Source organism: Solanum dulcamara, chromosome 11 (genome assembly GCF_947179165.1).
Source record: "Solanum dulcamara chromosome 11, daSolDulc1.2, whole genome shotgun sequence".
Taxonomy (NCBI): Eukaryota; Viridiplantae; Streptophyta; class Magnoliopsida; order Solanales; family Solanaceae; genus Solanum; species Solanum dulcamara.
In genome coordinates, this window is record NC_077247.1 from 49,337,350 (window position 1) to 49,357,532 (window position 20,183).

A 20,183-nucleotide genomic window follows, 5' to 3' on the forward strand; every position below is an offset into this window, starting at 1 on the left:
GTACCCAGATTGAAAGAAGGGAGTTATGGGACTCTATGGAGAATCTAGCTACCTCAGTCAATATCCCATGGATGATAGGGGGTGATTTTAATACAATAACATCAGAAGAGGAGAAACTTGGAGGCCTACCAGTAACCATTAATGAAATTATGGATTTCAGGGGATGTATCCAAAATTGTGGAGTGTCAGATTTGGGATTTAGTGGCAACAAATTCACTTGGTGGAATGGTCAACATGGGGATGACTGTATCTTCAAGAGACTGGATAGATGTTTGGGTAACCAACTACTACAAACAAAATACTCTAGTATTGATATCAAACATTTGATTAGAAATGGTTCAAATCATGCCCCTATGTTAATCACCTACACAGGAGACAATAGAAACATAAAAAAACCTTTCAAGTTTTTAAACTTTTGGATAAAACATGAAGGATTTATGGAGATAATCAAACAAAATTGGACAGCTGAGTTTATGGCAAACCCTTTCATACCTTTTCAACATAAATTGAAAAAGGTGAAAGCAGCTTTGTCACAATGGAGTAAATCAGCCTTTGGAAATATATTTCATGAAATTGAAACCCTTGAAGAGATCATCAAGGTAAAGGAAACCCAATTTCAGAACTGTCCAACACCTACCAATAGACAGGAATTACACAAAGTGCAGGCTGATTTAAACAAATTCTTACATCTAGAAGAAGAATTCTGGAAACAGAAAGCTGGGATGCAGTGGTTTCAAGATGGGGATAGAAACACAAAATTCTTTCATGCACATGTACAAGGGAGAAGGAAAAGAATGCAGATAAGAAGAATGCAAGGAGAAGATGGGAACTGGATAGAGGAGGAAGGAGAAATAATCACAGAAGCCATCAACTATTACAAAAATCAGTTCACAAAGGGAGAAGAACCAAAGGATTATGAAATTCTAAACCACCTCCCCAAAATGATCTCAGAGGAAGACAACATGAGTTTTGAAGCAGAACCTACCAAAGAAGAAGTTAAGGCAGTGGTCTTTCAATTAAATAGGAATAGTGCAGGAGGACCTGATGGCTTTACAGGTGTTTTCTACCAAGACTGCTGGGAAATCATTGGAGAGGATATCACCAATATGATGAAAGCCTTTTTTTGTGGTGCAGAATTGCCCAGGTTTGTTACTCACACTAATTTAATACTAATCCCAAAGAAAGATTTGGTTAACACTTATTCGGATATGAGACCAATTAGTTTGAGCAATTTTGTGAACAAAATCTTTTCTAGATTGATCCATGAGAGACTAATTTCCAAAATAACTGATAATATATCAATCAACCAAGCTGGTTTTATTAAAAACAGAAGCATAGTGGAGAATATTCTACTGACTCAAGAAATTGTATTTGACATAAGACTAAGAACAAAAGATGCTAATGTTATAATGAAACTGGATATGGCAAAAGCCTATGACAGGGTATCCTGGCTGTTTTTAACTAAAGTTCTTAGACAAATAGGATTTTCAGAAAAGAGTATAGACATGATCTATAGAATTGTCAGCAATAATTGGTACTCAGTGTTGATAAATGGACAACAACAAGGCTTTTTTAAATCAACCAGAGGAGTAAAACAAGGGGACCCTCTATCCCCTACCCTATTTATTCTAGGAGCAGAAGTCCTATCAAGGAGCCTAAATGCATTACACCAAAACTATCAGTTTAAGAACTTTGGCATGCCTAAATGGAGTCCAAAAATCAATCATCTTGCATATGCAGATGACATGATTATCTTTACCTCAGCAGATGTAGTATCTTTGCAAAAAATAATGGGAATTTTAAAAAATTATGAAAAGACTTCTGGACAAAAGATTAACATGGACAAGAGTGCTGTCTATATGCATAATAGAGTTCCAGCTGACATCAGTATCACAGTTGAGATTGTAACTGGCATCAATAGAAAAGAATTCCCTTTTATGTATTTGGGTTGCCCTATTTATCACTGTAGGAGAAAGAAGGAGTTCTTTAATACATTGACCCTGAAAATCATGAATAGATTGCAAGGATGGAAAGGAAAAATGGTATCTTTTGGAGGAAGGGCAATACTTATTAAACATGTGCTACAAAGTATGCCAATACACATGTTATCAGCTATTAACCCCCCTATTGGAATTATCAAACAAATACACAAGATGTTTGCTCAATTTTTTTGGAGCAATACAATTGGGGGCAAGAGTAGACATTGGGTGGCTTGGAATAAGATGTGTATCCCAACCACAGAAGGAGGCCTAGGATTTAGATCACTACATGATGTGTCATTGGCACTGTTTTGCAAATTGTGGTGGAACTTCAGAACAAAATCTACCTTATGGAGTCAGTATATGACCAACAAATATTGTAGGAAGGAATATGCTACAGTGGTACAATGGAAACAGGGATCACAGACCTGGAAAAAAATGCTAGAAGCTAGGGACCTAGTAGAACACCAAATTTGGTGGCAAATTAGGAAAGGGGATTCACACTTCTGGTTTGATAACTGGACTGGACTAGGAGCTCTATACTATGTAGATCCAGGGAATACTTATGATACAAAAATTCAAACTGTCAAGGAAATGACAGAACAGGGGAGATGGAATAGAAGAAGACTAATGGAAGTACTCACAGAAGACATTGTTGATCACATAATTAATAATATAACCACCCCCAAGGAAGACAAAGATTCTGATAGACCCTGGTGGATACTAGACACAAGTGGAGCTTTTAGTACTAAATCAACTTGGGAGTTTATTAGGCTAAGGGGACCTCAAATGAGCAAATACAATTTCATTTGGATTAAGAGTTTGCCTTTTAAAATTTCATTCTTTTTGTGGAGATGCTGGAAATACAAAATCCCTACTGATGATGTCTTAAAAAAGATGAACTTTAATATAGCATCCAAGTGTTGGTGTTGTATAAATCCTAAGGAGGAGACTATACATCATGTGTTCCTAACATCAGAAACTGCTAAAAGGACTTGGTCCTATTTCTGCAAGGCTGCAGGAATAAACATGGAGGGAGTACAGCTGCAGCAACTAATTGGGAAATGGTGGAATGCCTCAGTAACTGCTAGATTGAAACAGATATACGCTGCAGTGCCATCAATTATAATTTGGGAATTGTGGAAGAGAAGAAATGGTATCAAACATGGACATAGGGAGATCAGTAGCTCAGTTATATATATATATATTACTAAACTCTATCCAAAGACTAGTACTACACAGAAATCCCTCAATTAGAACTATCCCTACTGGTTGGAAAAATCTGGTACATATGATGGAGGAAGGCAAGGCAAGATTGAAAGTAACACAAGTTAAATGGAAATTTCCTCCACTCGGTTGGTGTGCTTGCAACACAGATGGAGCTTCTAGAGGTAACCCAGGGAGGAGTGCTTATGGTTTTTGTGTGAGAAATGCACAAGGAAACCTAATATATGCTCAAGCAGATGAAATTGGAGATGCCACTAATATAGAAGTAGAGGTGGTGGCTCTACTGGAAGCCCTGAAGTATTGTAAAAATGAAGGACTTAATAATATCATCTTCCAGACAGACTCTCAAACCATTCAAAAAAATTTAACTGGAGACTGGAAACCTCCATGGAACATAGCAGGCTGGATTGAGGAAGTGGAGGAATACAAAAGAGATATGGATGTCATCTTCAAGCATACCCTAAGAGAAGCAAATAAACTAGCTGATGCTCTAGCAAATTATGCGCTAGATGAAGGACCAATGCACTGCTACTTGTTTAAGGATTTGACCACAAAAATGAGAAGTATCCTAAATAGTGATAAAAGTCAAATTCCTTATTTAAGAATCAAGAAATTCTGAGAAGATGGAGAAAAAAGAAAAGAGACGCAGGAAGAAAGACAAAACCAGAAGGAGAAAAATGATTCCTCATATAACAGTTTGTTTATTTTGCAGGTATACACAAAAGGACTAAACAACACAAAGAATAGGACAGCAATACACTTAAACAACAACGAATCGACTCCAGAAGACATGTCAGACACACCAGTAACTACAATGACGGAAAACAAACTGAGAGGAATAGGCACACATACTAGACAACCTTTACCACTAAGACACAACAGATTCATCAAAGAGGAAGGGTGCACATCAGAAAGACCACACTTTTTAGCACTTTCATCATCAGCACACCTCAAACAGAGGACCAGCTTAAACAACAAAAGTGGAAAAACGACAAGGGGAAGGACCCTCTCCTAATCAAAGCAGCAAACACATATACAGGGCTAAAATACACAAGATTCAGTTAAATCAGACAAAAATCAGAAGAGAGTTAGCCCCTTCATCACTTTCATGAAAAACGATTCGGCAAAGAGGAAGGGTGCACATCAGAAAGACCAAAACACAACACCTTTTGGCACCTTCATCATCAACACACCTTTTGAAAAGACGACAAGGAGAAGGACCCTCTCCTAATCAAAGCAGCAAACACACATGCAGGGCTACAATACACAAGATTCAGGTAAATCAGACACAAATCAGAAGAGTTTTAACCCTTTCATCACTTTCATGAAAATCGAGTCAACACACCGACATGCAAGGCTAGAAAACACAACAAGCAGCTAGATCAAGAGCATATCAGAAAGGAACCATCATCAATTTGGCCCCTTCATCATCACAAACAGAGGAAACGAAGATGAAAATAGAAGAAGACGAGGAGACACTAGGAAGACAATTGGGAAAGTGGATACAGTGTATTCAAAACATTGACAAGTTTTGATAATAATAAGAAGCCCAAAGGGCATATTTCATTTAAAAAAAAAAATCCTTATAGTTTTAAAAATTTTCCGAAAATATTTGACCTGAAACAGTGGGAAGTATATCTGGATTTTATATCTGTAGGTTTGGAGTATTATTGCCTTAAAATTAGAGAGTTGGAGGCAGTAGGTTCCAGAAACTAATTAATCAGTAATTAATTTGATTACTCCACTTGTTACCAAAATAAATATAGAGTATTCAACTGATTATGATTTTTTTCTTTAGAAAAGTAACGAGGTGTCATTTTCAAGTCTACGAAGACTAGGATTAAATTGGACTAAGAATGGGAGAGTAGTCGATAGAATGGGGCATAACTGACCAATCAAAAAGCCTTTTAGGAGTTGGGAAGGACCATCACTAAACTAAAAAATAAAGAAGGCTGAATCGACATGGTTGTTTAACTAAGAATCAACATCAATACTATTATATTCTTTCTTCTATAATGGAAAAGAAAAAAAGAGTGAGAAAGAAAGACCATGCACCTCCTCCTTGAATCTTATATCCATTCAATAAAGAAAGAATTGTATACACGTTGGTTTGTTTGGATGCTGAATAAAAGATAAATTATTTATATATTAATTTTTTATAACTTATACGACAAAAATGGATAGATAGAAAATAAATTATTCATGTATAAAACTAATACGACGTTTAGTTGACAATTTAGAAACCTGCACAACAAATTAAATGGTACAATACACTTATGAAAAAATCTATGTATAATTTTTTACAGGATAAAATGTGGAATAACTACTACATGTATAACTATACATCTATATATAATTAATGTATGCATAAATAATAATTGCATAAATTAAATATATAGATTCACTCATAACAAATCCTTACATTACTAATACCTGCATATTTCTAACCAACTATCAAACAATCCCTTACATTTTATTTTATTTGACCCCTATATCGAAAATAGATGTTTTATTTTACCTGTTTGCTTTAGCAAATCAAGAAAGTTTTATTAAAACAAAATCTTCATACTATAATCAAATTAAGTTTTTAAAAACATCATTAACCTTTGATTAATTTTTTTAAAAATGATTTGTCACGCCAATCGTGCTAAACGGAGGGAGTAGCAAATGGTAATGCCAACCACGATTGGAATTAAATCCCCTTTCCAGTGATTCAGAAAGCAATGACAAAGCAAATAAGTGTTTTTAAAATTTCTCTTTGTCTGTGTATGGCTAATTCCCATATTAGAAAAATAATATAATAGGTGGTGAGTGGTGACTTTCTTCATCACAAGTCACTAGTCACAAACACAAAGAGACAAATTAAGTAAAATATAATCTTCCGTGAAGGACGTGCTATGTGGGGCTTCTCTTATAGAGTTATTACTCCGTTACTTTCAAATCAAATGGCCGCTTCAACTTATTAATTTTCAACAATTGGTTAAGCACGCATGACTTAAGTATACCGTGACCAAACCCTTCTGTAATTGTTGTCCAAATGGGACAATTGCAAGCCTAGTCGCGCAGCTATATGAATCGAAGGATGGTCTATTTAACACTTTTTATTGAAATATTATACTTAGTTAGAGAAATTTATATTACATAAATAGTGATAGAATAATATATGGATATTGCAGGGGAAAAGAAGCGTGCTTTGCGTTCCCTCAATTTTACATGAATATACATATTTCAAACCATTATTGTATATAGATAGAGATATCTATAAAATATTTGATATAATTGTATTAAAAGAGATAAAGTTACATTAGACTATACACAACCTCTCTAGCTACCTCGGATAGGTAGTGATAAAGATGGCATATTCTCTATTCTCTTCGAACTTCATTTTGTGGGCTAGTATGTTGTTGATGTTATAAATAGGACAGAAGTAATAGTAATATTTTTTTAAAAAAAAAATCATTTATGGTAAGATCCAAAATAAGGTTCTCCTTAGTAGGTCATATATCTTTGATATAGGATAATAAGTTCATGAGAATAGCGTGATAAAACAATAATTTTCATGAATAATACTTGCTTGGGACTCTTGTTGTTCCAAAAATCATCCACTTAGCTTGACTACTTGTTAGTTAGGGAAACAAAAATTTGAGAAAAAGAATCTCGCCTTATTTTTACAAGAGTAAAGTCATTAGAAGATTTAAAAATTCAGATATGATCTTCTGCCAATTATAGACGAAAATGTCCTACTATGCATAGAGTTTGCAATTATTGGCTATAATTAAATTAGTATAAAGTCTTTATCATGTACTATCAAACACTTCGCAACCGGAACGATAGCTTAATTATACTCATAAATAGCGTCTAATTCAAAATTAACCTACCACTCTAGCCTGTTCTGCAGGAAACTTTGCCATTTTGCAAAATAAACTATCAATGGGAAATAACATTTATAGTCACTCAACTACCAATTAGTACTAAATTTCTTCTCTTTGCTCTCTTGTCAATTATTAAGCTCTTTATGGCCTCTAACTACTACGAACACTTGTTGATTTATGAAAACTTTTTTTTTCTTCAAAAGAAATAATGTAATTCTTATGAGAAATTAGACCGGACTTGGAAGTAGCACATTCTTTTACTTTCATAAGGTTACCAAATTCGATGTTGTAAATCAAGGTGGAAAAAAGGATAAATTTATTGTGTCACATCACTGTATAATACTACTACTATGCAGTATCCATACAAGGAGAAGTTGGACTAGAAATTCTACTCGAAAAACATGACACGATCCATCGAACTGATATAGTGTTAGGCTGAGTCATATTGCTTGTCGGTTGCTTGATAGCGTTCGACTGACGTTAAACGCTCTTCACTCCAAGAAAACCGATTATACTAATTGAATCTTTGTGTTATATTGTACGACATTTCAATAGATTGTTTTATTTTCACTAGTTACATAATATTACACATCAATAATTTCAAAAAGGCAAGAGTGCGTAATAGAATTACTATAAAAAGGCATGATAAAGATAATTAAATAAAATTAATAGATAATAAGAAAAAAACAAAATGAGAGAAAAAAAAAGAAAAAAACAACGTGATCACACCACATTAAACTGTAATTGCATAAAATAAGATTTTTCGTTATTACATAATGATGAATATAATGATATGATTTAATAAAATTTAAATAACATTCAAAACATTTAATTTTACGTCAATCAAACATTATCACATAAATTAAGATAAATAGAAGTAATATTTTTACCCGGTCGATAATCATCCTAGCTATAGTTTACCCAATTTCAGTTTCAAATTTGAAATAGCTTTTGTGACATTTCATTTTCAAGGGAGGACTTTAGAAGACTAGGAAAGAATCATATATGAGAGGGGGGGATGTGTACCAAAATACCATCTTCCTTCTTCCTAGCAAACAAGAGAACAAGTACACCAACAAATGTCTCAAACGCCAACACTGCCCAACTTGTCTTCAATAAACCATCAAAACAAAATACTCCTTTCTTAAATTCCACAATGAGAAACACCACCACCAAAGATTACCACTTTCACCAAATTTTGTTCTTGCTTTTGATTTCTCAATTTCTTCATCCAATTTTTGCTATACCCACTGATACAATCATCTCAACACAGCCTTTAACTAAGGATCAAACCTTAATATCTTCCGGACAACTCTTTGAATTAGGGCTTTTCACTCCAGGCGGTGCAAATTCAGACAAATGGTATGTTGGTATTTGGTACAAAGAGATTCAAGACAGGACTATTGTTTGGGTTGCAAACAGAGCTAAACCCCTTTCAAGTTCTTCAACATCAGTCCTAAAAATCACAGAAATTGGTACCCTTCTTCTCGTCGATGGCCAAACTGGGAATTCCGTCTGGTCTTCCGACCAAACTCCGGCGACCAACGTAGTAGCCCAACTCCTTGACTCCGGGAACTTTGTCATTCGGCCGGGAAACGATGATAGAGAACAGAGCTACCTGTGGCAGAGCTTTGATTATCCAACAGACACTTTATTACCTGGGATGAAACTTGGGTGGGATTCAAAATCCGGGTTGAATAGGAACATAACATCATGGAAATCAGCAATTGATCCAGCTCCCGGAGATTTCACCTTCAAGATCAACACAAGTGGGTTCCCGGAAGTTTACTTAACGAATAAACAAGAAATTATCTACCGGAGCGGCCCTTGGAATGGAATTAGATTCAGTGGGGTACCTGAAATGAAGGCAACTGAGATTATCACATTCGAATTTCAGTTCAAATCAGATGAAATTACTTACATGTTTGAGTTACACAACAAAACATTGTACTCTAGGTTGTCCGTGAGTCATAATGGTCTTCTTGAAAGATACACATGGATCCCAACAAATAGCTTATGGAATCGATTCTGGTATGCTCCAAAAGATCAATGTGATGAATACGCAGAGTGTGGGGTATCTGGAATTTGTGACACAAACCTTTCACCGATATGTAAATGTATGGTGGGATTCAAGCCTAAAAATCAGGTGGCGTGGGATTTGCGAGATGGGTCTGATGGGTGTGTTCGTTTTCATAAATTGGATTGTAAAACTGATAAGTTTAACATATTGAGGAACATGAAGTTACCAGATACGACGAACTCGTTTGTGGATACAAATATGAACTTGGATGAATGTGAAGCTATGTGTAGGAAGAATTGTTCTTGCACGGCGTATACCAATTCGAATATCAGCGGAAGTGGGTCGGGTTGTGTGATTTGGAGCACCGAGCTTATTGATATGAGGCAGTACGCGACGGCGGAAGGTGGCCAAGTTCTCTACGTTAGGGTGGCTTCTTCTGACGCAGGTATCATCCTATTTTTCTACAACTTCACTTGCAATCTCTTTTCTTTTTTTTCGCTTAGTACAATTGATACTACTAAATTCAGATAACGATTAATGATCAATTAAAAATAATTGTATTAGAACAAATTTTATCTTCGTTTTTGTTAAAAAAGAATTTGTACAATCAATTTCAAGTAATTTGGGGTTTGAAAATTGATTTTTAGATTGATAAACCACTCTATTAATCTGTTTGGATTGACTTATTTTTAGTTAAAACAACGAAAGTAGGTGCAGACTATTTTTTTTTTACTTATAAGCTGTTTTCAACTTATAAACTGTTTAAAATAAGTTCATTCAAATAAACTCAACTATTTATTAGAGCTTATTTTAAGCATAAAATGACTTTAAGTTGGCCAGCCAAATATTCAAAAAAGCTGAAAACAATTTATAAGCAGCTTATAAACCCATCCACACGGACGAGTGAGTTAGTTTGGAATTTCACGGACGAGTGAGTTAGTTTGGAATTTTTAATTTACTTGTTGGGTTCGATGACATTTCAACAGAGAGAAGTAGAGTAATATAGAAAGGGTAGTGGAATTTCTGGTAAAAAACTTTTGTTGAAGTTTGGAGAGTATTTCCATGATTTGAAATATGCAATTTAATCTTTTGCACATTTTTGTGGGAGACGCGAAAGTTAATTTATTTTATTCATTTGGCAAACTTGCTGTTCTCTGCATTATTCCATTATATATACTGTATTGTTTTTTATTTGAATCTATTTCCATAATTTCAAAAGTCGAAGATATGGCAAACTAGAGAGTCGAATCGTATATGAATAAGTAAAAAATGAAATGGGTGAAAACGAAACTGTGTGCAAAGAAATGGAATGCAGTTAGTTTTTCCTCTAATCTAATAGATGAAATTTTAAAAATATATATACTCTGATGGATTGGTTGGTATTTTCTTGTTAATATTTACCCCCAACGTCATACAGAAATTAAATTAGAGGTTTTATTTTGAAAATACTCTACCCCCTATAAACAACAGGTATAGTTGTCTTCTAATATCCTTGCCCCCTTTTTAAATTCCCTATCACGTTACCTACTTTAGATGTAATATTTTATATAATCAACTAGATTTCAAAAAAAAAACAAAAACAGAAAAAAGGCTGTTTAAAATTTATAATTGCTCGTTGAAAAACCAAGAAGTTAGTAAAATGATTATTGAGTGCATTAAATCCTGAAAATGACACTCATAAACAACCTACTTTTCAAAGTTATTCTGCCAATGAGTTTGCCAATATATTCTTTGTGGTATGCACGTTTTCCATATAATTTTTCTTTTTTATGCTTTGCGTATTTTACTTTGAAATCGAAAAGAATAAAAAAGCTAACCATATCTAACAACTCCATCTACAAATTGCTTTGAATAGGGACTTAATTTTATTTATTTACTATTTAGACTTTGTATTGCTCATTTGATTATATAGGTGATGGTTAGTATTTGGAAAATGTGTTACACAGTCAAGTATCTCAAGGCTCTAAAAGTAATCAGCCACCTAATTCCACCACCTTTCCAATCACCTACTCATAAATTTGAACAAACATAATCTATTTATTGTCACAATTACGTGACATTGAAATAATAATAAAAAAGTTAACAAAGTAATCAAAATGTATATTTGCCTTTTCTTTTGTACTTTCCTCTTCTAAGTCTGCATGACATACTTGAGAGGAAACTTTGTTTTGCTTTCCTATTTGCCTTTTGGATTCAAAAAACTTTTAATTATGGTGGGAAATAAAGTTTCCAAATAAAGCTTATGTAGCTCTAAATCATTTTCCATTAATTGGTCCCACAAAAAAGTGGGTCCCATAACGAGATACTCTTCGCAAATCAAAACGGTGACGAAGCAATTTCCTGGTCGGTGTAATGGGCCCTTACATGGCCGTCGATCTTGACTTTTTTTGGGCCAGCCCGGCGCAGTTGCTTTTCCTTTTTCCCCTCCTTTTTAGAGAAAAAAATAGAAAAATTACTTACTTTTTTTAAATTAATTACTGATTTTAGCGATATTTTTTATTTATTATAATTTATAGCAATACATAGCAATATTATGATAAATCTACACTTATATTAAAAGTGAATTATGCATACAATATAAATGTATTATAAGTGTTTTAAATTATATATTATGTTTGTGTAGTAAGAAATTGACATAATATATTATAAATCTATTAAATATCTATAAAACTTGTATTATATATGTTTTATAAATAGTTCTCTGCAATATGTATTAAAACTGTATTATAAGTGTTCAGTGATTTTTTTATTGCTATAAATAGTAAATATTTTTTTAATATTGTATATTTATGTAAGTTTCTCCAAAAAATCATATGTTTCCTATAATGTAATACAGGAAAATGATTGGACACCAATTCCTTTGACAGGTTTGGGAAAATGTCATACACGTTTGAAAGAAAGGTTTGGTGGGGTTAATTAATTAAAATATTACAAAGGGATTAAGAAGTATATATTAAGCAAATTATTTTCGACCAAGAAAATGTCATGGATGATTTTAATAGTTTTTTTTTGACACAACTTCATGAAGTAGGTGAATTAGATCATGTTTTTAACATTATACAAACCTCTTTTATTGTTATCTACACTAAAAATATTTGGTGACATCATTGGACTCTCCTCTATGTCATTTGAACACTCCAACTTACAAAAATGATCACCTAGGCATTTCCAAAATCTGTGTCACATTATCATGGGGTGTTCATGAAACACAGTGGGACGAGATAGAGTATTTAGTTGTCAGTTGAGATCAGGTTGAGGAGTCTAGATATGCATTCTTAAATTTGGAGTGTTTACTTGTCAACTGAAGTTAAGTTTTTGTTTATGTATTATGCCAATGAAAAATGATGATCTTCTTCTAGCTCTAAACTCTTGAATAAAATTAAGCTTTGATTAATTAACTTGAATTTTTTTAATTTCAGTGCAAAGTGGAGGTGTGGGATCTGGACATAGTTCTAGCAAGACAAAAATAGTTGCAATAGCTGCTGGGATTACAGTTGGTATAGCTCTTGGGCTATTTGGAGTAACCCTTTGCTTCTTATCAAAGAGAAGAAAACATCAAGGTTCAATCCGAACCAGGTCCATAAACAAAGGTATTGTTTGAATCTATCATGATTAATAGGATTTTCTAATGTAAAATGCTTCATTTTGTAATGAATGTTTCTTATGATTCCAAACCAGGCACTAGCGAACGAAGTCAAGAATTTCTGATGAATGCAGCTATTATTCCAAGTAAAAGAGAATTTTCCGGTGAAACTTCCACGGAAGAGTTTGAATTGCCATTATTTGATTTCAGCACCCTAGCTATGGCAACAGAAAATTTTTCTGATGTGACTAAGTTAGGCCAAGGTGGTTTTGGTTGTGTTTACAAGGTAAAAACTCAGTTATATGTAAACCATAGTTGTATAATAAAGAAGAAAAAATGATCGACGAACTCAATAAGATAATCTTCTGATCAGGCAATGCTGGTTGGTCAAGAAGTAGCAGTCAAAAGGCTGTCAAAGAATTCCGGACAAGGAGTAGAGGAATTTAAGAATGAGTTAAGATTGATTGCCAGGCTTCAACACAGAAATCTAGTCCGGCTTCTTGGTTGCTGTGTTGATATGGAAGAGAAGATGCTGATCTATGAATACCTGGAGAATAAAAGTTTAGATTCAATTTTGTTCAGTAAGTCTTTTTCGTTATATCGTCTTGTGAGAGTAGTGATTCACATCATTCACTTGCTTATGTAATTCGTGACTCAAATTCAAATATGCTCCTCAGATAAGCAGAAAAGTTCGCTGCTGGACTGGCAAAAGCGGTTCAATATTATCTGTGGGATTGCTCGGGGGCTTCTATACCTTCACCAAGATTCAAGATTTAGGATTATCCATAGAGACCTTAAAGCAAGCAATATTCTCCTTGATAAGGATTTGACCCCCAAAATATCTGATTTTGGCATGGCAAGAATTTTTGGCGGAGATGAGACTGAAGGAAATACAAAAAGAGTAGTTGGAACCTAGTAAACACACAACATAATTACTTCACATCGTTCATAGAACCTTTAAAGCTGTTTCTAAATCTGTTTTTGTTTTGATGTAGTGGTTACATGTCTCCGGAATATGCAATGGATGGCCTCTTCTCTGTTAAGTCTGATGTTTTCAGCTTTGGGGTTTTGGTGTTAGAAATAGTTACCGGGAAGAAGAACAGGGGGTTCTATTATCAAAATAATCAACTCAACCTTCTTGGACATGTAAGTTCATCGATCACATGTTAGCTTCATTAATTGTAATACATTCATCATTTGATTCATTTCCGATAAGGAAAATAATCGATTATATGCAGGCATGGAGACTATGGAAAGAAGGGAGCGGCTCAGAGCTACTGGATCCATCTTTTGGAGAATCATTTTCTCCGTCTGAAGTAATGAGATGCATACAGGTTGGACTGTTGTGTGTCCAGGAACAAGCAGAAGACAGACCAAACATGGCCACTGTGGTTTTGATGTTAGGCAGCGAAAGCGCATCACTACCTCAGCCTAAAAACCCAGGATTTTGCCTTGGAAGAAGACCTGTTGATTCTGATTCATATTCAACTAATTATGAAGAAACTTGCACTGTCAATCAAGTTACAGTTACCATGATAGATGGCCGGTAGTTGATGGTATTGCCCTCAAAAAGTGTATATTACTACAAGAGGTTCACAATTTTCTCTTGTATACTTTCTGAATTTTTGTTTTTGGGTAAGTTTTGTGAAAGCTAAAGAGTATAGTTAGGTCTTTTTTCTCATTACATACAATTGTGAGTTCAAAAATGGGTCCTTTTTCATCATTGATGTAACAGTCCAATCATTCCTTTACCATATACTTGAAATCCATTGTAAATTACTGTGCCATCATTGATGTGATTCAGAAGGTATATTTTGTGCATTCATCTTCTTTGTATGTTTTATCTCCCTGCTATTACATCCTACATAATGTGTGCATGTCTTGTTATTTGAGAAGACGACAATGGCTCTTTGCTGATACTTCTTGACCAAAAATTTCAGAGCCAATACCCCATAATAACAGGATGATGATTTCTTAATAGAGTAGGTTAGGGTCCCACATTGGTTGGAGAATAAATTGGTGGTTTGCTTATATGGATTTGGACAATCCTTCCCTCATGAACTAGTTTTTGGGGTTGTGTTAGACCCATGTGCCATATCTTTGCAGGGTACTAGAGCTAGATCCATCGCGTATCTAGTGAGACAAAACCCATAAATAGTGAACAAACAGAAAGAGCAGAAGTCAATGCGAAATATGAAATAAAACAGATTTCCTAAAGAACTAGCTCGGTAAGGAAATATTTCATTTTAGTTAAAACTTAAAAGGTTACCCTTCAATTGATCCTTTATCATGCTAAGCAACAATCATTACCATTCTCTGATTGCATGCTTTGGTAGTCTAGAATTCGACTAACGTAGCTTTTGTGAAGAAGTGCTGTCCATTATAAAGGACTAACGGGAATTAAGGATGTTATTGTCCCAGTGGGACTTGCAAAAATCCATGCTGATCATGTTTAAATTAGTTTAATTAAAAATTTCGTCGAGTTTAATATAACAAGCCTAGATTGAGAATTGGTTCAGTCGCAATTATTACAACTGATCTCCTTCATTTATTACTTGTTTGACAATTTTTTAAGATTTTGTTTGATCTGCCTAAGCAGATTAAGTATTAGATTTACATCAGACTGAACCAGTAGTGTCAATTACGTTTCTTATGTGACATATGCAGTTAACTTCTTCTAGAAGGGCAGGAATGACTTTAGCCTCTGAAGTATGCATTAAAGACAGGATTATCTCTCAAATAAATCTTCAAACCAAGATTTCACTAAAGATTACAGAAGCCTTGGATGATGAAACTATGTTAAAGAGGATCCTATTTGAAGATGTGTCTGGAGTAAACTTAACAAGATGATATTGAACTCATTTTTTGAGAGGAAAATTTTATTTATGATAGATCTAACAAGAAATTAAATAATGAAGATATTCCTGCCTTCTCTTCTGAATGATTTTATTTCATATGGAGAGTGGATTTGCACAAATTAATTGTAATCTGATTTTCAGTTAATGCTGACACTATAATAGTTGCTTTTTTGCCCTTCCTCTTAAGTTATAAGGCTTGGGAAACAACAAAGCTCATAGTTTTCATCTTTTCCACCTTTTCTACTGCTCAAAAGTTTCTCTAGCTCGGTATTATATCTTCATATTTTTCATCTTTTCCACCTTTTCTACTAAAAATTTCTCTAGCGCTTTGCTATATCTTCATATTTTTCATCTTTTCCACCAATGTCTGCTATTCTTTCTGGGCTATTCACTCTCTGTCATCTCCTTATCTCCATAGCCTTAAATGCAAGTTACGGTAGTTCTAATGATTCTTTATTCGCAAATCAAGCCCTCTGGGGCAGCGAGACTTTAGTTTCGTCCAACCAAAACTTTGAATTAGGATTTGTTGGTTCTTTTTCAATGCCTGTATGCAAGATGTACCTGGGATTGTGGTACAAGAGGATAGGTTCCCGTACTGTTGTATGGGTAGGAAATAGACTGAAGCCAGTTGGATGTGGTGCAATGCTTGTGATCAACACAAAAGGAAACATTTTTCTCCTAGATGTTATAGGAACAGTCGTTTGGATTTATAATCAAAACCAGACTGTTCCCAGGCCAGTTCTGAAGCTACTGGATTCAGGTAATCTTGTGTTTGGAGATTCTACCAATCTGACAGCTGGAGAGTACCTGTGGCAAAGCTTTGACCACCCTGTTGACACATTGTTACCAGGAATGAAGCTCGGCTGGGACAAGAAAACTGGTATCGACCGATCCATGAGGTCCTGGAGGACAAGTAATGATCCAGCTCCAGGCGATTATTTGTTCAGGTTAGACTCAGGTGACTCAGGTCAGTCACCCCAACTAATTCTTGAGAAAAACCAGCGAATAAATTCAAGGTGGGGTCCTTGGGATGGACAAAGATTCAGTGGCGGTTCTGCTCTCATGGACAACCAGGCATTCAGACCAATATTTAACTCCAATACTGATGCATCTTATTTCACATTCGAAGCCAAGAATGACTGGAGTTTGAAACTTTCATTGAATCCAGAGGGAAAAATACAGTTCCTGAATTGGACTAATGCTACCAATAGCTGGGGTGAAGTGGAGACACTGAATATGGACATATGTGACCAGTATAACACTTGTGGGCCCTATGGAGTTTGTATTGGTGAAGAGCTCCCCTGCGGGTGTCTTGATGGTTTCATAGCTGCATCACCAGATGACAAGATAAATTTTACCCAAGGATGTAGGAGAAACACCGCACTTAACTATACTGACAAAGACGTGTTTGTGAAGAATACTGGACTGAAGTTGCCTGATAATGCAACTTACTGGGGAATGTTGTACCCCCAGGAGTGTGAAGAGAAGTGCTTCAACGAAAGATCGTGTATGGCTTACACTAATATCAATATCAACGGAAATGGAAGCAAATGTCTTGTTTGGTTGGGAGATTTACTTGATATGAGACGTTCACAGAAAGCTGGGAACGACATTTTTATACGGATGGCACATGGAAAACTAGGTAAGCATGATTGCTTGCTTGTGACACAACTACTGATACAATGCCTAAATTATTTTTAATATGGTGCAAAACAATGTGTGCCTGGATGGCATTTGAAGGATGAAGTAGTTAATTGTTGTGTAAGTTGATTATTTGCACATAAACATCAATTAATAGAATTCCCATATTAGTGCTTGATTAAGTGTTCATGCAGATTGATATTGAAACATTAGATGTTTGAAGCATTTTACTGAATGTTGTCACATAACTGCTACACAATCTAGCAAAAGATGAAATCAACCTGCATGCATCTAGTTATTCTCATTGCAAAATCTTTAATAGAATAAGCAAATACCTCTAGAAATTCCTATAAATTTTATCGGCCAAAGCTGAAGCCTAATTTATGAGTAAGAAACAGCTAACACTTTTGACTTTCTTATGGACAGATGCACCTGTTTCCCATGGCAGATGGGAAAAGGAATGGATAGTGATTGTTTCTTTAATCTCAGTGCTGGCACTACTTATTATCTTTCCTACATCTATTGTGTTTCTATATCGAGCAACGAGGACAGAGGTGCTAGGTAAAAAGAATAACCCTGCGCTGCTATTATATTATTTTCATCGTTCTTTATTACAGTCTAAGCGTAGTTTCACTCCATCACTATTCTTTAGCGAACACATGACCTAAGTAAGCTAGCTAGCGTGATACTCATATTAAGGTATGGTTCACATCCATTATTGTCTGATTAATTTGTTTTCTCAAAAGAATATCTTCATCTGAGCAGATGAACCACAAATCAATCAGCCGGGAAATTCTCAAGGAGCTTTGATGCAGGGCACTAATGTCATTGCATATGATTCCAGCGATCTAGCTGCAGCCACTAACAATTTCTCGCTGGCTAATAAGATAGGGCATGGTGGCTTTGGCAATGTTTATAAGGTTATTATTTCTTTTCGAAAAGCATGAACATGCATATTTGCAGTAACTCCGACAACGGAATTAATATCCAAATGATACCTAAATCTGTAGGGTGTACTAGAGACTGGAGAAGAAATAGCAGTGAAGAAGCAGGACGTGACTTCACGTCAAGGATTTAAAGAGTTCGAGAATGAAGTCAAGTTAATAGCAAAACTACAGCATCGTAACCTAACCAAGTTGTTGGGATACTGCATTCATGGAACAGAAAAATTCCTAGTCTATGAGTTCATGGAAAATAATAGCCTAGACAAGGTCATATTTGGTATGACATCTTAAATAACATTTTTCTTTTTACTATGGTCTGTGCTGTTTTGATATTGTCAATGCTACAAAAGACAGAAATTTGGGAGTATCCAAGCAAAATAGGGTAACTGTTTTCTGTACATGTCCAGATCCTGCAAGAAGAGGTACAGTAACATGGCCAATGCGCTTTAACATTATCAAAGGAATTGCAAAAGGATTAGTTTACATGCATCATGACTCAAGGTTGACAATAATCCATCGGGATTTAAAAGCTAGCAATGTCTTGATAGACAGAGAGATGACACCCAAGATATCTGACTTAGGGTTGTCAAGGGTATTTGAAGATGATGTTGAAGAAAGGACTCGGCATGTAATTGGAACACGGTTAGTACTTTATCTTTAAGACTACAAGGTTGTTTGGTTGGGAACAAGTTATCTTGAGATTAATTATTTCGGAATAAGTTATTCCACCATGTATATGGAATAACTTATCCCATCACTAAGGTATAAATGATGGGATAAATATTCCAAGGATTACCTGATATCTCCAACCAAATGCACTATAAAATAATCTTGCATTTTATCCCGAAATTATTATACTTTATACCTCACACCAAGTTATCCCCGAATTATTTGTCGATAGTTTTATATTGTGGCTGTAGTGGTTATATGCCTCCTGAGTACATGAAAGATGGACATTATTCAACAAAATCAGACGTGTTTAGTTTTGGAATCCTGGCATTGGAGATTGTGAGTGGCCAAAAGAATTGGGATTATCGGCACCCAATCTATGATATTGGTCTAGTAGACTATGTAAGTATATCATCCACTGGTTATCGTCATTACTTCCCTTAAATTGGTTTCATGAAGTTTCACCTTGTGCTAAAACAATGTACATGATTGATCTTTTGATGTCCAGGCTTGGAAAATTTGGCGTGAGGGGAAAGCTATAGAACTACTGGATCCGATGATAGAAAAACCAGGTGATGGGAATGAAGTTTTAGGATGCATCCTTGTTGGGCTCTTGTGTTGTCAACGGCGATCCCAAGACAGACCTTCAATGGTTCAGGTGGTTTCCTTACTGGAGGAGAATGAAATGTCAAAGTTCAATTTTATGCCCCAGGAACCTTACTTCTCTAAGGAGTTGAGGCGTGGTGGCAGGAGTGGTGACAGCATGAATGGGGTAACTATTACTTAGTAAACTGGAGGATCATGACCTAATCTGAAAAGACAAATATACTGAGAACAAACTCTGAATATGTGACGTCCTTTTCTTTTTCCTATTTCTATAGCTTGAAACTATGAACATGACATTCCTGCTTGAAAACAGCCCAAGAAGCTTAACCTGAGTTTCCCATTTTGGGAGCTTACAAGTGGGAATTCCAGGGCAATTAGCGTTGCTAAGGAAAGGATCATTTATTATCCTTTATTAAAGTACTAATGACCTTTTCTAACGTTAACTTAGCATTTAGTATCTTGTTGAATTTGGGTGTTCAACTACTATTCACAGGGATAGTCATTCGATTAATTCACATTCAAGGTCATGAATGTTTGGAATATATATATAATCTGTCCATGTTTACCATCATAATCCATAGTTAATTAGCTCATTCATCCTAGTTTGCAATTATAGTTCCGTATCAAGCTCACAAGTGAGAGGCTTCATACGATACAAGATATTGAAGTTTTTCTATATATTCCGTCTTCTGAAACAACACTAGAATGATATATTCACGACCCAAAAATTGAGGTCATGATGGCACACATCTCAAAACCCAATCTGATGTGTAACCCTAAAAAT

General features: G+C 35.0%; 3 protein-coding genes across 3 annotated transcripts; all 3 read left to right on the forward strand.

Annotated features, from left to right (window-relative positions):
• The first annotated feature begins 3,273 nt into the window (after positions 1 to 3,273).
• On the forward strand, positions 3,274 to 3,825 carry LOC129872681 (uncharacterized). Its single transcript, XM_055947609.1, has one exon. It carries the CDS (start codon positions 3,274 to 3,276, stop codon positions 3,823 to 3,825), a length of 552 nt encoding a protein of 183 aa, XP_055803584.1.
• Positions 3,826 to 8,042: 4,217 nt separating this feature from the next.
• On the forward strand, positions 8,043 to 14,506 carry LOC129873218 (receptor-like serine/threonine-protein kinase SD1-8). The gene is made up of 7 exons (XM_055948264.1): positions 8,043 to 9,543; positions 12,518 to 12,688; positions 12,777 to 12,967; positions 13,055 to 13,262; positions 13,359 to 13,596; positions 13,677 to 13,827; positions 13,920 to 14,506. The coding sequence occupies exons 1-7, from the start codon at positions 8,097 to 8,099 to the stop codon at positions 14,229 to 14,231; spliced, it is 2,718 nt and encodes a 905-aa protein (XP_055804239.1). The 5' UTR covers positions 8,043 to 8,096; the 3' UTR covers positions 14,232 to 14,506.
• Positions 14,507 to 15,902: 1,396 nt separating this feature from the next.
• LOC129872682 (G-type lectin S-receptor-like serine/threonine-protein kinase At4g27290) lies at positions 15,903 to 19,941 on the forward strand. The gene is made up of 7 exons (XM_055947610.1): positions 15,903 to 17,181; positions 17,607 to 17,741; positions 17,946 to 18,100; positions 18,191 to 18,401; positions 18,532 to 18,766; positions 19,045 to 19,195; positions 19,302 to 19,941. Exons 1-7 carry the CDS (start codon positions 15,903 to 15,905, stop codon positions 19,578 to 19,580), a joined length of 2,445 nt encoding a protein of 814 aa, XP_055803585.1. The 3' UTR covers positions 19,581 to 19,941.
• The last annotated feature ends 242 nt before the right edge of the window (positions 19,942 to 20,183 follow it).